We start from the raw sequence: 21,466 nt of genomic DNA, 5'->3' as shown, positions 1-21,466 counted from the left end.
GGGTGAGGGGGCCGGGAGTGACGCTTCCCCAGGCCGGAGGCGTCAGGACGCGGGAAGGGAGAGGCGTGAAGATCCAAAACGGTGTGCGTGTGAGCGCCTCACCATGAATGGTGACTGAGTGGGAGAGCGCGCGCACTTCATTCCGGGCTGGCTGTGAGCGGGGGACGCTGGCGAGTCCCGGGACATATGACCTCGGGAAACGGTCCTGTATCTCCCCCTTTAGGGTCCTTCTGTCCACCAGCCCGGCCGGTCCTCCTGCACACGCTCCCACCCGAACCTTCACCGACCTGGGGAGGGGGAAGGGCGGGGAGGCGCGCGCCGGCCCACGGAGGGTCCCGGAGATGGGGGGCGGGCGTGGGAGGCGTCTGGACCTGCTGCCTCGGCTCCAGTCTCGGGCGGGGCTTCCCGGCCTCAGGGGGTGGGGTGGGGAGGGAGGGACCCAGGGGGGAGGGACGCGCGGAGGGACGCAGGGGGGCAGGAGCCGGCGCGTTAGAGATCTGGGCGAGGGAGACTTAGAGAGCGAGGCGCAGCGGGAGGGGGCGGGTGTGGAAGCCGAGGCAGGACCCCGAACCCCAAGAGGCAGAGACCGGAAACGTCCCTGGCCTGAGATCGCCCCCCCGGGGCAAATTCCCAGTTGGGTCGGGGCAGAGAGACGCCTTTGGGGCCTGAAACCTTAGGAGGCAGATACCCCTGGGCGATACTCCCCCGGCCCCCCATCCTCTCGCCCCAGACCCAGAGCGGGCCCCAGAGCGGGACGAGGACGGACTGTCAGAAGACAACGTCCCCCTGCCCAGACGCCTGGGAGACCCTGGAGGGACCTCGGGGGCGCCGAGGGCCTTGCGCGGGCCAGGGCGACCTCTCCTCGGTTGGGGGCGATGGGGACACGGGCCCCCAAGGCCCTGCTCCTCCTCCTCTTGCTCCGGCTGCTGCCGCCACGCGGGGCCTCGGCGGGGAGCCTGCAGAGCCCAGGTGAGTCCTGGCGCGGAGAGTGGACCGAGGGCCGCACTCCCAACTCGGCCTGCGCGCCTAGAACCCGACTGCCCGGCTCGCGAGGGGCCAGAGCAGGTGGAGGCGGCAGTCGAACAGCCCTCGGAGGGTGGGGAGAAGGTCAGGGCGAGGGTCAGCCTCAGGCCCCGCCGTCCGCGCGCAGGCCTGTCCGAGTGCTTCCAGGTGAACGGCGCCGACTACCGCGGCCACCAGAACCGCACCGGCCCACGCGGGGCCGGCCGCCCGTGCCTCTACTGGGACCAGACGCAGCAGCACAGTTACAGCAGCGACAGCGACCCCCAGGGCCGTTGGGGGCTGGGCGCGCACAACTTCTGCCGGTGAGGGGCGGGGCCTGCGCGGGGCGGGGCCGGTGCAGGGTTGAGGGCGTTGTCCTGAGGCCCGGCCGCGGTATGGGCGGAGCGGAGGTATCCGCTGGGCGGGCCCAGGAGCCACCCGGAGGGCCTGCTTGTTCATTCGTTGTCATGTCTGACTCTTTGCGACTCTGTGGGCTGCAGCACACCAGGCTTCCCTGTCCTTCACTGTGTCACGGCGTTTGCTTAAACTCATGTCCACTGAGTCGATGATGCCATCCAACCATGTCATCTTCTGTCTCCCCATTCTCCTGCTCTCAATCTTTCCCAAAATCAGGATTTTTTCCAATGAATCGGCTTAAGGACCTAAGGGCGGGGCCTAAGCGATGAGTGGAAACCTTTTCTGACCTGGGTCATGCCTTAGGAGTCCAACTTTTTGCAGAGCTTCGGGTCAGACCTGAGCACCAAGGCGCCCATGAGGATGGGGCCTAGTCAGAGGGCAAGCTCTAGAGTGAGGGCCCGGCCCTTAGCGTTCAGCTCCTTTGAGAGACGTCTACTAGCGGTGACCGAGGGATTGGGGGTTCAGAGCCGTAGCTGTGGTCTGAAGCGGTGGGGACCGAGCTAAGTGGGAGGGCACTTCCCTGCTGAACCGCAAAGCTTAGGGCTCATCACGTCTGCTTTAAAGCAGGGTTCCAAGACAAGGGACAGTGGCTGAGGCCCAGGGCTGAGTGGGGGGTGAACACAAATGGCCTCGAAGTCCTCATACATGAAGTCATGTCCGAGCAACAGCTGAAGACCTAAAATCATTCCCCCAGGGCCCCTTTAATGACTTCCCACCGTGCACTGGGAAGTCGACATTCATTCTGGTGGGCAAACCAGGATTTGCTCTAACATGCACAGTGGCCACTCTGCGAATAAGCCGTGGGCCAGGGCCTGGAATTCATGGTTCTTGGGAGGACAGTATCCCAACGATTTCCCCGGGCCCGCAGTAACCCCGACGGTGACGTGCAACCGTGGTGCTACGTGGCCGAGACGGAGGAGGGCATTTACTGGCGCTACTGCGATATCCCCACGTGTCACAGTGAGCGGCGGGCTGGGCCGCGGGGGCGGCCGGGCTGCGGGGTGGAGTTCGCTTTTGCAGGCCCCACACTGAGCCTGACACTGCTGCCCGCTCAGTGCCTGGGTACCTGGGCTGCTTCATGGACTCTGGGGCACCTCCGGCCCTCAGCGGCCCCAGTGGCACCTCAACAAAGCTCACCGTCCAGGTGTGCCTTCGCTTCTGCCGTATGAAGGGCTACCAGGTACTGCCCACCTGCCCAGACCAGTGACCCCTGACCTTGACCTCAGCACCCAAATCAACATCCGACCCTGAGGCCAAACCTTGACGCTGATTTCCGAACCTCCAGCCCTGATTCCCACTTCCGACCCCGATCCATGGCTCCCACCACCCCACCCCCTCCCCCAGCCCCTATCTGGGGGAGTCAGCCAGTCTGTGCTCCCAGTTGGCGGGCGTGGAGGCCGGCTACGCCTGTTTCTGTGGCTCTGAAAGCGACCTGGCCCGAGGACGCCCGGCTCCGGCCACCGACTGTGACCAGATCTGCTTCGGCCACCCGGGCCAGCTGTGTGGTGGCGATGGGCGCCTGGGCATCTACGAAGGTGAGGAGTGGGCAGGGATGAGGGGCCTGGGTGAGGGGAAGAGGGGGAGTTATCTGGGAAGGGAAGGCATGGGTTGAGGGCAGGTCCTGATTAACAGATTAGGTTGAGGACTGTACCGAAGAGGGAACTGGGCCTGAACCTGGGGGTCAGGGGTCTGGGGCTCAGGCGGGACTAGAGGAAGGAATTATTTGAGGACAAGACTAGTTGTTGTTGGTAGTCACTCAGTCGTGTCCGACTCTTTGTGACCCCCATGGACTGTAGCCTGCCAGGTTCCTCTGTCCATGGGATTCTCCAGGTAAGAATACTGGAGTGGGTTGCCATTTCCTTCTCCAGGAGACCTCCCGAACTAGGGATCGAACCCTGGTCTCCTGCATTGCAGGCAGATTCTTTACCATCTGGACCACCAGGGAAGACTAGAGGAGGGGACTAATGGTTTGATTAGAACGGGTTGGACGGGGCCGGAGGAGGGAACTGCCTGGGCTGAAATTGGGATGGAGGAGGGTCCGGCAGTCCGGGCCCATTGGGGGAAGGGGCGGAGCTTCTACATAGAGTCCCGCCCCCGTGAAGGAGGAGCCCGCAGGCCTCCGGGTTCTGACCACCAGCCCCGCCCACAGTGTCCGTGGGTTCCTGCCAGGGGAACTGGACCGCACCCCAGGGTGTCATCTACTCCCCGGACTTCCCGGACGAGTACGGGCCGGATCGTAACTGTAGCTGGGTGCTGACCCCTCCGGGCGCTGCGCTGGAGCTCGCCTTCCGCCTCTTCGAGCTGGCCGACCCCCGTGACCGGCTGGAGCTGCGCGACGCCACCTCGGGCAGCCTGCTCCGCGCCTTCGACGGCGCCCGGCCGCCGCCGCCGGGCCCGCTGCGCCTGCGCGCCCCCGCGCTGCGGCTCACATTCCGCAGCGACGCGCGCGGCCACGCGCAGGGCTTCGCACTCACCTTCCGCGGTGAGGCCTCTCCCCACCCCGCCTCGGGCTTTCCGCTCCGCCGGCCGGTCTCACACCCCTCTCCGCAGGGCTGCAGGACGCCGACGCCGACCCGGCACCCCTCGAGGGCTCGACTCAGACCCCAGCAGCGCCCCTCGACGGGGCCAACGTGAGCTGCAGCCCCGGGCCTGGCGCTCCAGAGGCCTCGATGGGGGGTGAGACGGGCGTGGGAGGCGGAAGCGAGTTTGGGGGCGTCAGGCCCCTCCAAGCCCCGTGCTCACCGCCCTCGTGTGCCCGCAGCCCAGGTCTTCTCGACGGTGACGGCCGTCTCGGTGCTGCTACTGCTGGTCCTGTCGCTGCTGCGCCTGATGCGCGGACGGTGCGCGCTCTGGGGCGGGGCCTGAGGGCGGAGCCGGCGGGGAGCCTGTCGCCCCGCCCCTGTGCCCCCGGGGCGTGGAGGGCCCTCTGGGACGCTAGGGTACACGACGGGAAAGGGGCTGGACGGAACTCCTGAGTTCTTGAGGGACGAGGCCTTGGGTCCACACAGGGAGTCGCGCGTGGGATCACAGGCGAAGCGAGGTGCTGAAGGTGAGGTTGATTGGAGGGTTCAGCTGACGTCTGCTCCCTCTCTAGGAGCTGCCTGCTGGCTCCGGGTAAAGGGCCCCCAACGTTGGGGCTTTCCCGGGACCCCACAAGAAGCTGGGCCGTTTGGTACCGCCGGCCTCGAGGGGTGGCCCTGCCCTGTCCTCCCGGGGACCCCCAGGTTGAGGGTTTAACCGCGAGTTACCGGCCCTTGAGCGCCTCCAGCCAGAGTTCCCTGCGTTCACTCATCTCTGCTCTCTGACTCGGGGACCCCCAGGGTCCACTGGATTCTCCTGCGGCTGGAATGGACTCCGCAGACCCTATGCCACCCTCTTTGTTCCTTGGCCTTCTGCCCCTTTGAGGGCAGCTCTAGTCATCTCGAGGAGGCCAGACGTTGGCCAGGAAGCATCTGGTACTGTTATTGAGAACTTGACCTGACCCTCGGGGTCCGGATGGTCAAAGTCAAAGGACAAAAGGAATCCTGCTTCCCTTCCTCTTAGACCTCGGTTCGTGGGTCTTTGAGCCCTGCTTGGGGTAGTTCTGGAGGTCAACAAAAGTGGTCAATAGACCAACCATAGACTTTGAATAAAGGACCTGTTTTGGTACAGGGCGCCGGAAATTCTTCTGTGAGGGGGGAGCTATGTTAACGAGGTTCTGTGCCTAGACTGGTTGTGTGCAAATTAAGGGCGTTCCACGGAAAGAGTTTCATGTAACCTCCTGGAACGCAGAGGATGGAGAAACCGAGGAGGTGGAAGGATGAATGGGCGGGATCCTGAAGAAGGGGAGGAGGTGGAGGCGGAAGAAGGCATATCTTTGTGGATTTGATTTAGAATGAACCCTGCGGGGCGGGGGTGGGGGGGGAAATACTGAACTTTCTTCCCTTATTTCCTGCTTTCTCTCCTTCACTGTTTCCTGCCGGTCCTAGGCGAGGCTCAATATGCTTCAACAGTGAGCGAGTTTCGCTCATCCCTCATGGTTCAGTGAGGAAAGAACCCACCAGCAATGCAGGAGCCGTCCATGCGGGTTTGATCCCTGGGTGGCGAAGAGCCCCTAGAGGAGGAAATGGCCACGCACTCCAGTATTCTTGCCTGAAAAATTCCATGGACAGAGGCGCCTGGCGGGTTACAGTCCAAAGGGTCGCAAAGAGTCAGTCAAACACGACTGAGCGCGCGTGGGCGCGCATGCACACACAGACACACACACACACGCTCAGAGAATCCTGGCCCAAGGGCAGGTCCTCAATGGAGGGCACCGGGCAAGTCAGGCACACCCTTAGAAGCCCAGCCACCTTGGCGCGCCTTGCTGCGCTCCGGGGAAGTCGTGCGAGTGGAGCGATCACCCGCAGAGTGGTGGCGCTCAGGCTCTAGACCTGACCCGTCCGAAAGTCCCGGGCCGGCAGCACCTTGGACAGAGCCCGGGCTGTGGGGACTGGGCAGGGTGGCGGGGCTGTATCCTGGAGGGTGAATGCCCAAGGGTGGGTCGACCCTGGGGCTCGAGCGGAAAGCCCGGGTGCGCACTGCAAGGGAACGCGAGGCTCCCGGGTCACTCTGGCAGAGCCACCGGGACTCCGAACGTCGCGTCCCAATCCAACAGGCACCCCAAGCAAGTGAGACTGGGACCAAAAAAAATTATGCTAAGAGGGTGAAGGCCTGAGCTGCCGCTGGAGGAACCTCCCCGCCGGCCGCGCCCATTGGCCCTTGCAGCTGCAACGTCAGGAGCCCGGAGCGCGAAACCCTGGGCGGGCTGACGGGGGCGAGCAGCTGGGGCGGAGCCTGGCGTCCCCTCCCGTGTCCGGCCGCGCCCGTCCTCCGAGCCGCCAAAAGAAAACTGGCCGCCGCCGCCGCCACGAGCTGTCCCTGTGGAGTGCCTGCCCCAGCGGAGCGGGCCGCACTGCGCTCCGGCGCCAGGCGCGTCCCCGGCCTCCGCCCCAGCGTGGGGTCGCCAGGCCCGCGCGTGCGCAGCGCGGGAGGGGCGCGGGCCGGGACCCCCGGGCCAGCGCGTGCGCGGACAGAGGCCAGAGAGGTGGGCGGGCGCCGGGACTAGGCTCTGGGTGCGGCGGGCCCACTGAGGAGACCCGGGGGGCCAGAGGAGCGCGGACCGACCTCGCTGGACCGGGCCATGGCGTTCCTGGCCGGGCCGCGCCTGCTTGACTGGGCCAGCTCGCCGCCTCACCTTCAGTTTAACAAGTTCGTGCTCACTGGCTACCGGCCCGCCAGCAGCGGCTCGGGCTGCCTTCGTAGCCTCTTCTACATGCACAACGAGCTGGGCAACATCTACACGCACGGTGAGCCGCGCCCCGCACCCCCCATCCGCGGCAGCCCTGTCCGCGCCGGGGCCGCGGCCCGAAGGCCGAGGAGAACCCCAGCTCCCAGATCCTGGGCTGTCCCGGCCCTGGCACGGCCAGGAGCCGCAATGACAAAGCTGCCATTGTCCCGGACATCGCTACCCGCTTCTGTTCCCCCGGCGGGGCCCCGGGGGCAGGCGAGGGAAGCGGAGTGGGGGACCCAGTCCGCTTAATCCTTCTGAGCCTTGGGAAGACGAAGCTTGGTGTCCGGCCGCTTCGTAATCCCTGCGCCCTGGCACCCTCCCGCCAGCACCCATCCCGGAGATGAGTGTCGAGGAGGGGCCCAAGAGAGGAAGTCAGGCCGGGCGGCCCTGCGGCCCCTGCCCGAGCCGCTCAGCCGCCGGGCTCCTCCTCGTGGCGGCTCCTTCCTCCCCCCTGCAGGCGCCGGGCCCCTCCTTCACTGCCCCGCCGAACCGTGCTGACACAGGCCTGCCCGTCCTTGGCCTGCCCCGGCAGACAGGCGGCTAGAGAGGGGCGCTGAGTGCGCTGGGCCTGGCTTTCGTACCTGCTCCCCGCGGGGGCTGTGGCCTGGCCAGGCCCCGCCAAGAGTGGGCAGTCAGCGGCCCCAGCCCGCAGGCGCTGAACTTTGACTCCTGTGAAGGCAATTCCAAAGTGCCTGCAGGAAGTGGTAGGAATGGCCCTGGAGGTCTGGGCTAGGAGGCATGGAGCTCCCCAAAAAGGTGCTGGGGAAGGAGACGGAGCAGGTTCTTCCAGCCCCCTCCCCTGCCTCGCCTCAAGAGGACAGAAAGGCCCATTTGAATGGTCGCTTCTGGAGAGGAGAGGGCACAGGGGTTGGGAAGAGCAGGCAGAGTGGCCCTGGCATGTTAGCATCGCCCACATGTCCTGTTCAGAGCTCAGCTTGGGGTCACGCCTCCTTCTGACTTCTGCTGAAGTCAGGTTTGGGGGTTGGGGCCCCTGCTTTCCAGGGAATCCGCCACAAGGGCGAGAGCAGCTTCGGAGTCAAGACTGCCTGGGCTCTGTGTTGCTTCCATTGCTTCCTTGCTGGGGTCACCTGGGGCAGTGACTCAGTTTCCTCACCGGTCAGTGGGGATAGAGGTCTGTCCTTCCCAGAACTACTGTGAGCTCTGCTAAATCAAGTGATCAGAAGCCCAGGGTATGCCCCTACCCAGGGCCGGCCAGCAGCTGACCCACAGCCTCCTCAGGACCTGTGTTGCACTCACCCCGCCGTGCTATCTCTGGACTGGGGCCTCCTTGGGGACATGCCTTGTCCTCAGTGTGAAGGTGTCTGATGGAAAACTGTCTCCCTCCCCCAGGACTGGCCCTGCTGGGCTTCCTGGTGCTGCTGCCCATGACCATGCCCTGGGGTCAGCTGGGCGAGGATGGCTGGCTGTGGGGCGCACACTGTGTGGCCTGCCTGGCCCCCCCTGCAGGCTCTGTGCTCTACCACCTCTTCATGTGCCACAGAGGGGGCAGCCCTGTGTACACCCGGCTCCTTGCCCTGGATATGTGTGGGGTCTGCCTCATCAACACTCTCGGTGAGCAGGGCGTGGGGTGGAGGGCGGGGTACTTGAAGGACGGGAGCTGGGGGTCGGGTCCACTCACATGAGCCCTGGGTAGAAAGGGCAGGAATCAGGAAAACTGGAAGCAAGAGGGCAGGTGGACCCGCGGACTGACGTGCCCTCTCCCGCCTCTCTCCTCTGCGCAGGGGCCCTGCCCATCATCCACTGCACCCTGGCCTGCCGGCCCTGGCTGCGCCCCGCTGCCCTTCTGGGCTACACCATGCTGTCAGGTGTGGCTGGCTGGCGGGCCCTCACCGCCCCTTCCACCAGTGCCCGGCTCCGTGCCTTTGGCTGGCAGGCCGGTGCCCGCCTCCTGGTGTTCGGGGCCCGGGGAGTGGGGCTGGGCTCCGGGGCGCCAGGCTCCTTGCGCTGCTACTTGCGCATGGACGCACTGGCACTGCTTGGGGGGCTGGTGAATGTGGCCCGCCTGCCGGAGCGCTGGGTACCCGGCCGCTTCGACTACTGGGGTAACTCGCACCAGATCATGCACCTGCTCAGCGTGGGCTCCATCCTCCAGCTGCACGCTGGCGTCGTGCCTGACCTGCTCTGGGCCGCCCGGCACACCTGCCTCCCGGACTGAGCCACCTCCCGCCTGCCATGCCCCCAGGCTTCTAGGGACAAGAGCACCATGCTTCCATCTTTCCACTGGCCCGCAAGGGGAGGGCTCCCTGGACACTTCGCAAATGGGACTTCCCGGTGGGGGCCTCCATCTGTTCATCCCGTCTTCCCTGTGGACTAGCTGCTTCTACGCACACCTTGGAGCTCCAGTGGCCCTACCTGCCTTCTTCCAGGGAACTTAGTCTTACTGTGTAGGTTGAAAGGCAACCTTCCTTTTGCTGGGCCTCTGATTACCCTCTGTGTGACTTCTGAGAGTTGGGCCAAAGGGATAGTTGTGATCCTGCCAGCCCAGAGCCATCACCCACCCTGGGCCTCCTCGGAACCTCACATAAGGCTCCTCACGGCTGCCCAGCCTCCTGCCCTTGCTTCATGGCCTCTGTCCATCCATCCGCCCTGTGTGCCAGCCCTTCCAGAAGCCCAAGGTTCGCCCATCGGTTTTCCCTTCTGTCCGGAGACTGTGGATTGAGGGGTCTGGGCATCAGGACTAGACTCACCCCTGGACCTAGGAGCAAGAGGACAGCTGCTGCTTTTTCCAGGCAACTGGCACAGAGACCTAAAACGCTGGATGGCCCGGACCTGGCCCTGCTGGGCTGAAGGCCCACCCTCTACCTTGAGTGAGTGCTCTGACAACTGACCTGCCCACCAGCGACACACCTGCTCAGGAACTCTGCCCCACACAGTTGGTGGCTCCCAATTCATCTGCTGGCCCCCAATTCATCTGCTGGCCCCCAATTCATCTGCTGGCCTGAGGCTTGGGAACTTGCAGCAGAGCTCAGCCTGTCCCGGGGGCCTCAGGCCCTAGGCGACGTCAATAAAAGGGGGCAGGAAGCACTGTGCTGCCACACAAGCAAGCTTGGTGCGCCCCAAGATTCAAATACCGTTTATTAGACACAACTAGGCAGAAGGGACCACTGGAGTCCACAGAGGGACCCCAGCCTCCAGGAGGATGGAAGGGAGGGGTTAAGAGGTTAAAAGCGCTGAGCCTGGGCCCGTGGGCTTAGCTCGGGCCCAGGGAGTCCTCAAACAGGCTGAGGAGGTTCCGAGGTTCAAAGGTGGGGAAGGTGCCCCGAGGGGGCTCTGAGTCAATGTCACTCAGGTCCAGAGCATCCCTGGGGGCAGGAAGAACAGAGAAATGACTCAGGGCCAAGAGCTGCCCACTCCCACCCCAGGACCCTGGGCCAGCTCACCTTGGTGTGTGCCTACTCCGGGGGGCAGGGGAGCCACTGCAGGGGGTGGAGGTGCTGCCGGCAGCCCTGGCAAGGATGGCCTCTGGAGACAGCGAGGGCCTGGCGGGGGGTGGGGGGCGGTGGCAAAACGAGCAGGCTGTGGTGGGGAGGGCACCCGAGCAGCAATGCCCAGGTGGGCGGAACCGCCTGAAGTGAGGGGGGGTGGCTGCTGCCAGACAATGGGTGTGCGGTGGAGTTGAAAGAAGCGCTTTGACAGCTTCCAAAGTCCACCTGACTGCACACAAAGGCCACCTCTGTCCCTTAGAGCACAGAGGCTCTGACTGAGCTGACTCTGAAATGACCTTGTGGTAAATGGAGCTCATTTGGCAGTCTGTCTGCTGAAACGTGCTCCCTGGGGTGAATGGCATGAACCCTCCTGAGAACTGCCTGCCCTGAGCATGTGGTTTCCTTTGCAGTAGTTTCTTAATTACGGCCTGTCACTTGGCCACCAGGCACCTGGGACTAAAGAATTCCTCCTACCAAGGAAGGGGCTCACCAGGCTCTGGGGGTTTTGTCCCCCAGAGGACAAAATGATGCCTTGTCCTCGGGTGTGGGTGGTGTCTGCGGGGGTGGGAGCTGCACCGCCCACCTCTTGGCAGTGTGGTGGGCCCCACACAGCCCCCCAGCGTGGCAGCACCCTTGGTGAGAGGCTGCCAGTTCTCTGCTCAGTACAGACCCTGCTCCATGCACCAAGTTTAGAAAGAACTGCATTCAAACTAGGCCAGGCCACACTCTCACCATCCTTGGTTTCCTTCCCAGGGCTTGAAGGGGGCCAGGTTTGTGGGTGCGTTCCCAGTTCACCATGCTGACGGCTATTCCCCCCACCCTGCCCTCAGCCGCCCTTCCCAAGTCCTCACCCACCCTATGCTGTCGTCGTCCCAGGTGCTAGAGAGGCTGCGGTCCAGGAGGAGGCTGCAGGGCGGCGACCCGGGTGGGGTGGCCGGCGGACCTGGGGGCTGTAGCCAGCTGGCGGGGTGCGCCAGCCCATGCCAGAGCCAGCACAGCAGGGAGAGCAGGGCCTGCAGGGACAGGGGCTCAGGGGAGGCTGGGCAGGCCCTGGGTGGGGAGCGGAGCCAGGTGGCCCGTCACCCTCCCCGCTTACCTGCCACAGGGCCCATCCTCGACTGAGGGCCTCAGCGGCCATGAACCACAGGACGCTCCAGGGCCGTGGCTGCCTGAGCACGGGCAGGGCCAGCAGGGCCTCGGCGGTGGCCCGTAGCTTGGGGTCAGGCTCCAGCATCATGACGAGGACGGAACGCAGCTCAGAGGACAGGCCTGTCCCCAGGCAGGGCCACGTCAGGGGCAGGGCCTTGCACCTCCCAGCCCCTTGCCACCAGCCGCCCTGACCCCCAGAGCCTGTCCTCCGCGGGGCAGACAGTGCCCCCAGCCCTCATCCCCCAACTCACCAGCTGTGAACTCAGGGGGCAGGTATCCCTGACGCAGCCGCTGCCAGCCCTCCCCACCGCGGGGCAGCTCCATGTTGCATGCCACCTCCAGGATGGTGAGGCCCAGGCTGGGCGACAGAGACGGCCGTGAGATGCAGAACCCAGCGACCCGGGCTGACCCCCCGGAGAGGGCTGCTGGCCTCCCCCATGAGCCAGGGCCCTGGGGGAGGAGGGGCTGCTGACAGGGACCGCTTCGTGGAACGTGGAGCCCCGGGCCAGCACGGTCCACACACCACCGTGGTGAGCTCCCAGCAGCCCCTGCCCCCCCGGGACTGGGACTCTGGTTGCTAACAGTGACTTAACAGTGAGGCTTTCCTCGTCCTGTTGATGTCACCAGATGCTACTCTCAGAGGCAGGGCAGGGGTGACTGGCATGGACCTTGGAACCCAGCACCTGGTCCAGGCCCAGCTTTACCACCTGCTAACTGAGGACTTGGGGAAAGTCTCTCCACCTGCTGTCTGTTCCCCTGTAAATGGAGTAATACGGTCCCTCCCAGGGAGGTGTGGTGAGGAGGCCAGTGAATCACGTAAGGTGACTCCGGAGGCTTCTCTGCTTAGACAGCCTAGCTCTCCAGGCCCTCTCAACTGGAAGGCGGGACCTCCATCCCCCTGAGGCAGGGTCTCCTGGCCTGAGACAAGTCTTCCTGACTCTGGGCTGGGCTGGTGTCCCTCTGCTGACCATGTCCCACCCACCAGGAAGCCACCCACCCACCAGGAAGCCCCCCAGCCCTCACCTGAACACGTCTGCTGCTGTCCCATAAGAGCCCTGGAGCAGCTCGGGGGCCATGTAGCGGGGGTCTCCCTCCTGGGCCTCACTAGCTCCCGACGCACCCAGCTCCACCAGCAGCCCAAAGTCGCCCAGCTTGCAGCGGCCCCGGGGCCCCAGGAAGATGTTGGCGGGCTTGACGTCCAGGTGGACCAGGCCCTGGCCGTGCAGATGGGCCAGGGCCAGAAGGGTATCCCGCAGGTAGCCCCAGACCTGGGCTTCAGGCAGGCTGGCGCCCCAGGCCTCACAGTGCTGCTGCAGGCTGGGCCCACACAGCTCTGTCTGTAGGTACAGGATGCCGCCCTCCTCCCAGGCTTGCTCCAGCCGCACGCAGCGCGGGTGCTGCCCCACCTTCTCGTGGCCGCCCACCTCGGCCAGCTTGCGGGTCCGGTCCTTGGGGCCCCGGAACGGCGACATGGAGCGCTTCACTGCATAAAGCCGGCCATCTTCCTTGGAGCGTACCTGGAAGGGAGGGGGCACAACCATTTGGGACCACCCGGAGGTTCGCTTAAGATCTCACATGTGCGGGAGGTGTTACATGGCAGCCACTTTAGAGGGACCCCTGTGTGTGCAAGAGCAAAGCTGGACAAACCTCCACGCCACATGCCAGTCTGCTGGAGACCCAGCAATGGAAGAGATGGGGCACACCTCTAAGTACTGGCCCAGGAGGATGAGTTAGATGAAGAAGCTGCCTAGAGAATAGCAAGGCGGTGTGGTCTGCACTCAGCCTATGAAATGGCTTCGTCTCTATGTGGTCAACCCCAGAGAAAAATCAAGAAGCAAGACCCTCACCTGACAATCATCTTGGTTTCCTCCAGAAAGGAGAGCTGACCTAGGGGCTCCTGTCTGTACTTTTTAACAAAATTGTCTTCGTGTAGTACTTGTGTAAGGAAAACTACATTTTAAAGGAAATATACATGATTGGAAAATATATTTTAAGGAACAAAAGGTGGCATGGAGGAGTTGCCTGAATGCTTGCGGCTGGAGGGAGATGGGGGGGTGGTTCTGGCTCAGGGGCTGGGTGGAGCTGCCAAGACCCCCAGACGGCTGGCTCCAGGCAGGAGGAGATGGCAGGCGGGAGCCACCTCAAGGCGTGCCAGGCTCTGAACAAGGGGAGAGTGTGTACTGAGGGGCCTCAGAGGGGCCTGTGTAGGGGAGTATGAGAAAGCAGCCAAGTCCAGCACTGAGGAGAGCCTGCCAGCCTGTGAGGGGGGTCATCAGGGGAGAGGGGGGAGCAAGCTCTCTGGACACCATCCCACCCTGGCTAGGGGAGGGTGGCCATGGGGAGGGACCCCAGACAGACCTGCGGAGCTGTCACCAACTCACCTTGAAGACCTCCCCGTAAGAGCCGTGGCCCAGGCGGCCAAGCCTGTGGAAACTCTGCTGGAAGAAGGACTCTGGTCGGCTTGGGTCATACCTGGGGCTCTGCAGGGGCTCGGAGGCCTGGTCCCGGAACGACACCCGCCGGGCGTGGGGCTGATGCCAGCCTGGGGTCCGAGGAGGGAAGAGGCGGCTGACAGGGATGCTGCCCTTGGCAGGGGGCCGGGGCGGGAGGCTCCGGCTGAGTCCCCTGGGCCTCTTGAGGGAGAAGCCAGGTTCTGCATGGCGGAAGTAGGCTGGGACTGGGACAGGGGTACCACCCAGGGGTGGCGGGGTGCCCTCGGCGGGCATGAGCATGTCCAGCACAGATGCCCTCGGGGGCAGAGTACAGTGTGTCACTCAAATGGCGCTTGGTCCTGTGGCCCCAAAGAGGCTGCAGAAGACAGCCTCATCGACGCCACACACACCCTCTGCTTTAGGCATGGAGGCCGCAGCACCTGTAGGAAAAGGTATGCAAATGAATGCGCTGTCCCTGGCCCCCGAGGGTAGAAAAGCACAAATTGCAAACCACAGCGTCCTGTCCTGGAGGCTCCCACAGTCCGACAGAGGTTAACCAAGGCAGGTTCTGAAGCCAGACCACCTGTGTGCACAGCTCTGCCTGGTTTAGCCTTAAAATATCCAAGCTTTGGGAATTCCCTGGCAGTCCTGTGGTTGGGACTTGGCACTTTCACTGCCCTGGCCCAGGGTCCAATCCCTGGTCAGGGAACTAACATCTCCCAAGCCACATGTGTTGTGCTGTGCTAAGTCGCTCAATTGTGTCCGACCCCTTGTGATTGCATGGACTGTAGCCCACCAGGCTCCTACGGCATGACCAAAAACATTAAAAAAAAAAAAAATTAAAACTTACAAAAAAAAAGTCCAACCTTTTCCGAGACTGTAAGGTAGAAATATTAACACAGGCCCGCTAACCCTTATCTCTGATTCCAAAGGAAAAAAGAAAGTCTGAATTCCAAATGTCTTTCTTGCTTCCTTTTTCGTAGTTGAACTGCTAAAAGTTAGTGGGGTTTCTTTCCAGCTCCATGTGGCAGAGGCTAAGCTTCCACTGAGTGTAGCAGAGAAACTGGGGCTCCCTTCTTTCACCAGTCACTCATGGGGCAGAAGCTCTAATTGAGCTACAGGAAGCTGTGGTACAGGAGCCCAGTAGTTCAAGTCCCAGCTCATTCCTCAGGAGAAGATGCCACACTAGGAAAGGCCAGCCAAGAAGGCTGGGGTCTACTGCCTCCACTCTCAGGCAGCGGTGATATTCAGAGACAGGATCCACTGTCCGTGCCCCCAGCTCAGAGATTCTGCCCAGGGGAGAGGCAGGTCATGAAACACAGAGCTCCAAAGCTCTCTCTACAAAAAACTGACCTGACTAGTAACAGAGTATGAGAAGTTCAAGCCTAAAGGTACTCTCAAAATCAATGGAGGCTTTGCTAATAAGCAATTAGCAGGAGGCTGGTACTTTAATTAGCACTATTGGCTGAATCACAGGCCAGCTAGTGTACCAGAGAGAACTAGGGAAAGACATAGCTAAGATGAGGTTTCCTGGGGTCAGAACAAACCTTAAGTCTGGAACTCCAAAGATACCTCCTTAAAGTCCAAATTTGTTTGGATCAGTCTGTGGAGCAATTGATGCTCCAGGGCATTGTCAAAAACAATAGAGTAATCAGCCAGCAAATGGTGGGGCTTGACAGCTGGATATGATCAAGGAAGAGACAAAGAGAGCACCCCTAAAACCATTAGTGTCCCAGGGTGACTGTCCACAGGCCCAAAGCCAGGGCCTCTGAGGAGCAAAGTCAAAGCCTTCACATTGCAGAGGAAAGAGACATCACTGTTGTGGTCCGGCTGGTCACTAAACAAACAAGCAAATAATCCCAAGCCCCCAGGTGCAGAGCGAGGAACCAATCTAAAATGTCCAATTTTCAACAACAAATTACAAAGTATGTAAAGACATAGGAGAGTATGACCCATACACAGGAAAAAAAACACAGAAACTGCCTGTGAGAAACACCAGATGTCTTTAACAGATAGACTTCACAGTTATTATTCAATTGTGTCCGACTCCTTGCGACTCCCTGGACTGCAGCACACCAGGCCTCCCTGTCCTTCATCATCTCCAGGAACCTGCTCAAACTGACGTCCATTGAGTCGGTGATGCCATCCAACCATCTCATCCTCAGTTGTCTCCTTCTCCTCCTGCCTTCAGTCTTTTCCAGCATCAGGGTCTTCTCTAATGAGTCAGCTCTTTGCATCAGGTGGCCAAAGTATTGGAATTTCAGCTTCAGTATCAGTCCTTCCAATGAATATTCAGTGTTGATTTCCTTTAGGATTGACTAGTTTGATCTCCTTGCAGTCCAAGGAACTCTCGAGAGTCTTCTCCAGTACCACAGTTCATAAGCATCAATTCTTTGGCACTCAGCTTTATGGTCCAACTCTCACATCCATACATGACTACTGGAAAAAGCCCAACTTTGACTATATGGACCTTTGTTGGCAAAGTAATGTCTCTGCTTTTTAATATGCTGTCTAGGTTGGTCATAGCTTTTCTTCCAAGGAGTGTCTTTTATTTTTTTTTTTTGAAAGTAACAGGCTTTATTGGCAGTGCGCTCCCGGGCAGAACCCACTGACCGCAAGAATGGCCACGAGGAGTTCTGCCCCGAACAAAGGCAGGGTGCGATTTTTATGCCTTCGGGGCGGGAAGTGGTATCATATAACCTGGAAAGGCCTAAGATAAGGTAAAGCTCGGGAATGCGAGATTGTGAGTGGTCAGCTAGACCGGGTTGGTCACTCTGGAGGTCAGGAAGGGGGGGGATAGATCTCGGCAGAGGAAGGAGCGTCTTTTAATTTCATGGCTGCAGTCACCATCTGCAGTGATTTGGGAGCCCAAGAAAAGAAAGTCTCTCACTGTTTCCATTGTTTCCCCATCTCTTTGCCATGAAGTGATGCGACTAGATGCCATGATCTTAGTTTTTTGAATGTTGAGTTTTAAGCCAGCCTTTTCACTCTCCTGTTTCTCATCAAGACGCTCTTTAGTTCCTCTTCACTTTCTGCCATAAGGGTAGTATCATCTGCATATCTAAGGTTATTGATATTTCTCCTAGCAATCTTGATTCCAGTTTGTACTTCATCCAGCCCAACATTTCACATGATGTACTCTGCATATAAGTTAAATAAGAAGGGTGACAATATATAGCCTTGAGGTATTCCTTTCCAATTGTGAACCAGTCCGTTGTTCCATGTTGGATTCTAACTGTTGCTTCTTGACCTCCATACAGATTCCTCAGAAGTCAGGTGAGGTGGTCTGGTATTCCCATCTCTTTAAGAATTTTCCAGTTTGCTGTTATCTATGCTTTAGAATAATCAATGAAGCAAGCCACTATAAATAATGTGCAGAGAACTAAAGGAAGCCACACTTGAAGTAAACACGACAACAACATCTCAACTAAGTAGAGGATATCAATAATGATATAGAAATTATAAAAGAAGCAAATGAAGAGTTGGAAAAGTATAATATGTAACTGAAATGAAAAAAATCGCCTAAGGGGTTTGAACGTAGATTTGAACTGGCAGAAGAAATAATTAGTGAACTTGAAGGTAGATTGATAGAAATTATGCAATCTGAAGACCAGATGAAGAAAAGGGAAACAAGCTGCAGAGAAATATAGGATAGCATTAAGTGAAGAAAAGCTATGACAAACCTAGACAGCATATTAAAAAGCAGAGACATCACTTTGCCAACAAAGGTCCATATAGTCAAAGCTATGGTTTTTCCAGTAGTCACACACAGATGTGAGAATTGGACCATAAAGAAGGCTAAGTGCTGAAGAACTGATGCTTATGAAATGTGGTACTGGAGAAGACTCTTGAGAGTCCCTTGGACTACAAGGAGATCAAACCAGTCAATCCTAAAGGAAATCAACACTGAATATTTATTGGAAGGACTGGTGCTGAAGCTGAAGCTCCAACTTTGGCCACCTCATGCAAAGAACCTACTTACTGGAAAAGACCCTGATGCTGGTAAAGATCAAGGGCAGGAGGAGAAGGGGGCAGTAGAGGAGGAGAAGGGGGCAGTAGAGGAGGAGATGGTTGGATGGCATCACCGACTCAATGGACATCAGTTTGAGCAAACTCCAGGAGATGGTGAACAACACGGAAGCCTGATGTGCTGCAGTCCATGGGGTCTCAGAGAGTCAGACACAACATGGTGACTGAGCAACAAAGTGAACCAACATATGCATGATGGGCACACCAGAGAAGAGAAGGAGCTGGAAAAACATGGATTCAGTTCAGTTCAGTCGCTCAGTCGTGTCCGACTCTCCGCGACCCCATGAATCACAGCACGCCAGGCCTCCCTGTCCATCACCAACTCCCAGAGTTCACTCAAACTCATGTCCATAGAGTCAGTGATGCCATCCAGCCATCTCATGCTCTGTCGTCCCTGTCTCCTCCCGCCCCCAACTTTTCCCAGCATCAGAGTCTTTTCCAGTGAATCAACTCGTCACATGAGGTGGCCAAAGTATTAGAACTTCCCAAATGTGACTGTGAAAATAATAACCAAGAAGCTCAATGAACTTCAGGTAGGATAAATGCAGATACACACCCACCATATCAAAAGTGCTGAAAACCAAACATGATGGGAAAATCTTGGGAGTAGCCAGAGGAAAATGACTCATTACTGAAAACACCCCACCCCCCACCTTGATGTAAGGATGGACATGAAGATCAGTGGAATAGAACTGAGAGTTCAGAAATAAATCTTCACACTTAAGGAGTCGATTGATTATGACAAGGGTGCCAAAAAAATTCAGTAGGAAAGAAATAGTTTTTTCAGTAAATGGTGCTGGGACAACTGGGTGTCTACATGCAATACACATTTAGAAGAAAAATCCTACCCAGCCTATTCTTCCTTCTAAGTGTAAATATTCATATAGAAATACTAATGCATTTGATTATGAGATGATGTCCCAGATGCATGAATGGGTGGTGTTACATATGTTGGTTGGTTGGTTTAGTTGCTAAGTCATGTCCGACTCTTGCGACCCCATGTACTGTAGCCCATCAGGCTCCTCTGTCCACGGGATTCTCCAGGCAAGAATACTGGAGTGGGTTGCTATTTCCTTCTCCAGGGAATCTTCCCGACCCAGTGTTCAAACCTGGGTCTCCTGCATTGCAGGTAGATTTTTTACCAACTGAGCTATGATGGAAGCCCGTTACATATGTTACACGCACCCTATTAACTTTCTAAAATTGGAGACATTTTAGAATTTAGACATTTAGTCCACGAAACACACCTGGACTCAGGGTAATACTGGCTTCATGGACGGTTTAGTCTAGCATCTGGTATGCAGATCCCTCAGTATCCGTTATATAATGCTCTGAGTAGTAATTGAAAGAATACACAAAAGACAGGGGTCCCATGGGTATAAATGACTTTTCTGTTGGAGCAGAGAGGGCTATTGTGTGGCTATAATGTTATAATTGAAAGAAGAAAAAAAAAGGAAAAGAATCCACTCTTGAGGAGCCACAGTGTATCAAAAGAGTCCATACTCAGCACAGAGGGGTGAGTCAGTAACTGAAACAGGAGGGAGCGTCATCTGAGGGTGTTCTCCAGTGCCTGGGTAAGCCAGGGGTGAGGGGAGGGACCCCACAAGGGCCTGCATGGAGAACTCACTCTGCAGCCTATGGGGACGCTCCCTCTTCCTCTATCCATCTCAGAAATCCTATCCCAGAGTTTCTCAAAGTGAGGGACCAGGGTGTCAGGACCCCGTAGGGTGATCGTTGAAAGTACAGCCTCCAGGCCCTAAACCAATTCTCACACCATCCTAGAGTACTTAAACATTCTAGCATGGCCAAACAGCTTTGGGGGTGGGGTGGGGGAGGTAGGAGAAGCTGGGGCTCCCGGTGAATCCAGGGCGGTCCCAAGCAGAGGCCAGGCCGGGATGACCTTTCAGGGGCCTCACCCTCTCACTGGGTAGGATGCCATCTGCTGACCACGGTCTACCGCACTAGACTGTGAGTTCTTCCAGGGCAGGGCCGAAGCTGATTCACCTCCGTGGGCGTGGGGAAACCCTGGCGAACAGAGTGGAGCAGACCTGCTGTCACTGGGGAGGAGATTTCTTGGGGAGGACGGGTAAAGGAGGAGTAGTCGCAGGGGTAAGGGGCTCCCAGCAAGGGGATAGGGAGGCCCGGCGAAGGAGGCGGGAGCCTCTAGAGGGGAAGTAGGCGGAGCCGCCCGCGGCAGAGGGGGCCCAGGGAGGGCTGAGCAGTGGGGTAGGGCTGGCCCAGGGAGGGCTGGGGCTGTCGGAGGGGTGAGGAAGGAGGCGGGAGGGGGTTGGGGGTGAGGCAGATCCAAGGAAGGCCAGTCAGGGGGCCTAAGAGTTGTTCTGGAGGCGGCAGAAGGGAGGAGAGGGCGGTCCCTTCCGGGAACCCTCAGGGCCGGGTGTGGGCTCACCTGAGGCGGGTGGGCGGGGCGCAGCTCAGCAAAGTCCCAGATTCCGGGTCGGCGGAAGGCGCGGGAGCCCTCGGGGCGGTCAGGCGGGCCGGGGTCTTCGGCCCACAGCTCCCCACACCGGGGCGGGGGGACTCTTGAGGGGGAACGGCCCGTGAACGCGCGCGGACCCAGCTCGCGCCAAAAATTCCAAACCGGCCTCGAGGCCCCGCCCAGGAACGCCTCTTACCCCCACCGCCTCCCCGACGCAGCCTATCAGAGGCGCCCAGCCTGCTGGGGCTCCGCCCCAACGCCCCTGCGTGCGCGTCGTCGACGCCGCGCCGCCGGACCAGCGCTCTCGTTGCGCAGGCGCGAAGTCTCCTCGGCTCCGACCCAGGGCGGAGGAGGGTGGCTACGCGGTGCCGCTTGGAGGCTGAGGCGCCACGCGAAGTCTGAGGCGGCTGTTGGGTCCCTCCTGCCTGGTTCCCGGGTCGCCAACCGACCCCCAGACCTCCGTGCCGGCACCCACGGCCCTCGCTGGGCTGGCTTAGTTTTTGCATCTATAAAGGGAACGGTCAATGTATTTTTTGGGGCTTACTGTACCCTCCTCATAACTGCCGTGCAGCGCACTGGGGCGATGGGGCTGCCATCCCCCCATTCCTTCCCCCGCCACACACACACCCTCCACCCGCTGAACAAGAGTGACCCAGAAAATTCTGTCTCTTCCAAGAAGTCTCCCTGCCTTCAGGCCTCAGCTCCTTCGGAGGCAGCCCTTCCCAGTCTTTGCATTTGAAACTTATGCGCAGGTTAAACCTCCCTCAGCCTCTTCTTGGCCTAATGACTTTGGGAAGGCTCTGGGTCTTTCCGAGCTTGGGACTTAAGTCCCGTCTTCTGTAAAAATGGAGCGGATGACTCTTCTTCAGGGAGCTGGGAGTTCAAATAGGATGATCCCCTTAAAGTTCTTAGCAGCGGGACTGCCAGAGCAGACGCTGATTCCTAACTAGTGACTGGGAGTTGCTTCTTCTTTCACCGGAGGGGAACTTTTCATCCTTTTAACAGGATCAGGGGAGTCAGGCCACAAGGCTCCCCATCTGGTCATGTTGTATCCACCCATTCCGGGAAAGAAACTCATTCAGAAGGACCTTGCAGCTAGTGGAGTGCAGTGTATTACACTGGCAGGCCCAAGGCAGAGTCTCCTCTTAGCCAAGGACCCCAACCAGTTTTTGTGAAAACCTTCTTCCCTGATGGCTCAGAGGGTAAAGCGTCTGCCTCCAATGCAGCAGATCTGGGTTCAATC

General features: G+C 59.4%; 3 protein-coding genes across 4 annotated transcripts; 2 read left to right on the top strand and 1 right to left on the bottom strand.

Moving 5' to 3' along the window:
- The first annotated feature begins 532 nt into the window (after window positions 1–532).
- KREMEN2 (kringle containing transmembrane protein 2) lies at window positions 533–5,050 on the top strand. The gene is given in 9 exon segments (XM_088832922.1): window positions 533–969; window positions 1,151–1,325; window positions 2,288–2,379; window positions 2,475–2,599; window positions 2,801–2,954; window positions 3,569–3,936; window positions 3,939–4,095; window positions 4,181–4,259; window positions 4,514–5,050. Coding segments are annotated over 9 exon segments (1,455 nt in total). The 5' UTR covers window positions 533–875; the 3' UTR covers window positions 4,725–5,050.
- A 1,196-nt stretch (window positions 5,051–6,246) lies between these two features.
- On the top strand, window positions 6,247–9,912 carry PAQR4 (progestin and adipoQ receptor family member 4). The gene is made up of 3 exons (XM_055409285.2): window positions 6,247–6,746; window positions 8,081–8,302; window positions 8,473–9,912. The coding sequence occupies exons 1-3, from the start codon at window positions 6,581–6,583 to the stop codon at window positions 8,904–8,906; spliced, it is 822 nt and encodes a 273-aa protein (XP_055265260.1). The 5' UTR covers window positions 6,247–6,580; the 3' UTR covers window positions 8,907–9,912.
- A 3-nt stretch (window positions 9,913–9,915) lies between these two features.
- Window positions 9,916–20,394, bottom strand: PKMYT1 (protein kinase, membrane associated tyrosine/threonine 1). 2 transcript variants are annotated; one of them, XM_088832912.1, is made up of 9 exons: window positions 20,194–20,394; window positions 19,703–19,811; window positions 13,707–14,197; window positions 12,349–12,842; window positions 11,577–11,683; window positions 11,273–11,445; window positions 11,032–11,189; window positions 10,132–10,230; window positions 9,916–10,053 (listed from the first exon to the last, which is right to left on the bottom strand). In XM_088832912.1, the coding sequence occupies exons 3-9, from the start codon at window positions 14,055–14,057 to the stop codon at window positions 9,942–9,944; spliced, it is 1,494 nt and encodes a 497-aa protein (XP_088689038.1). In that variant the 5' UTR covers window positions 14,058–14,197; window positions 19,703–19,811; window positions 20,194–20,394; the 3' UTR covers window positions 9,916–9,941. The 2 variants fall into 2 exon arrangements, with proteins under 2 accessions (XP_088689038.1, XP_055265259.2); XM_055409284.2 differs by lacking the exon at window positions 19,703–19,811.
- Between the last annotated feature and the right edge of the window lie 1,072 nt (window positions 20,395–21,466).

The sequence above is a fragment of the Moschus berezovskii genome, chromosome 27 (genome assembly GCF_049115385.1).
Source record: "Moschus berezovskii isolate FMDL1 chromosome 27, NW_MosBer_1.0, whole genome shotgun sequence".
In the NCBI taxonomy this organism is placed as follows: Eukaryota; Metazoa; Chordata; class Mammalia; order Artiodactyla; family Moschidae; genus Moschus; species Moschus berezovskii.
Note: the sequence above shows the minus strand (reverse complement) of the source record. Positions and strands in the feature narration are given on the sequence as shown.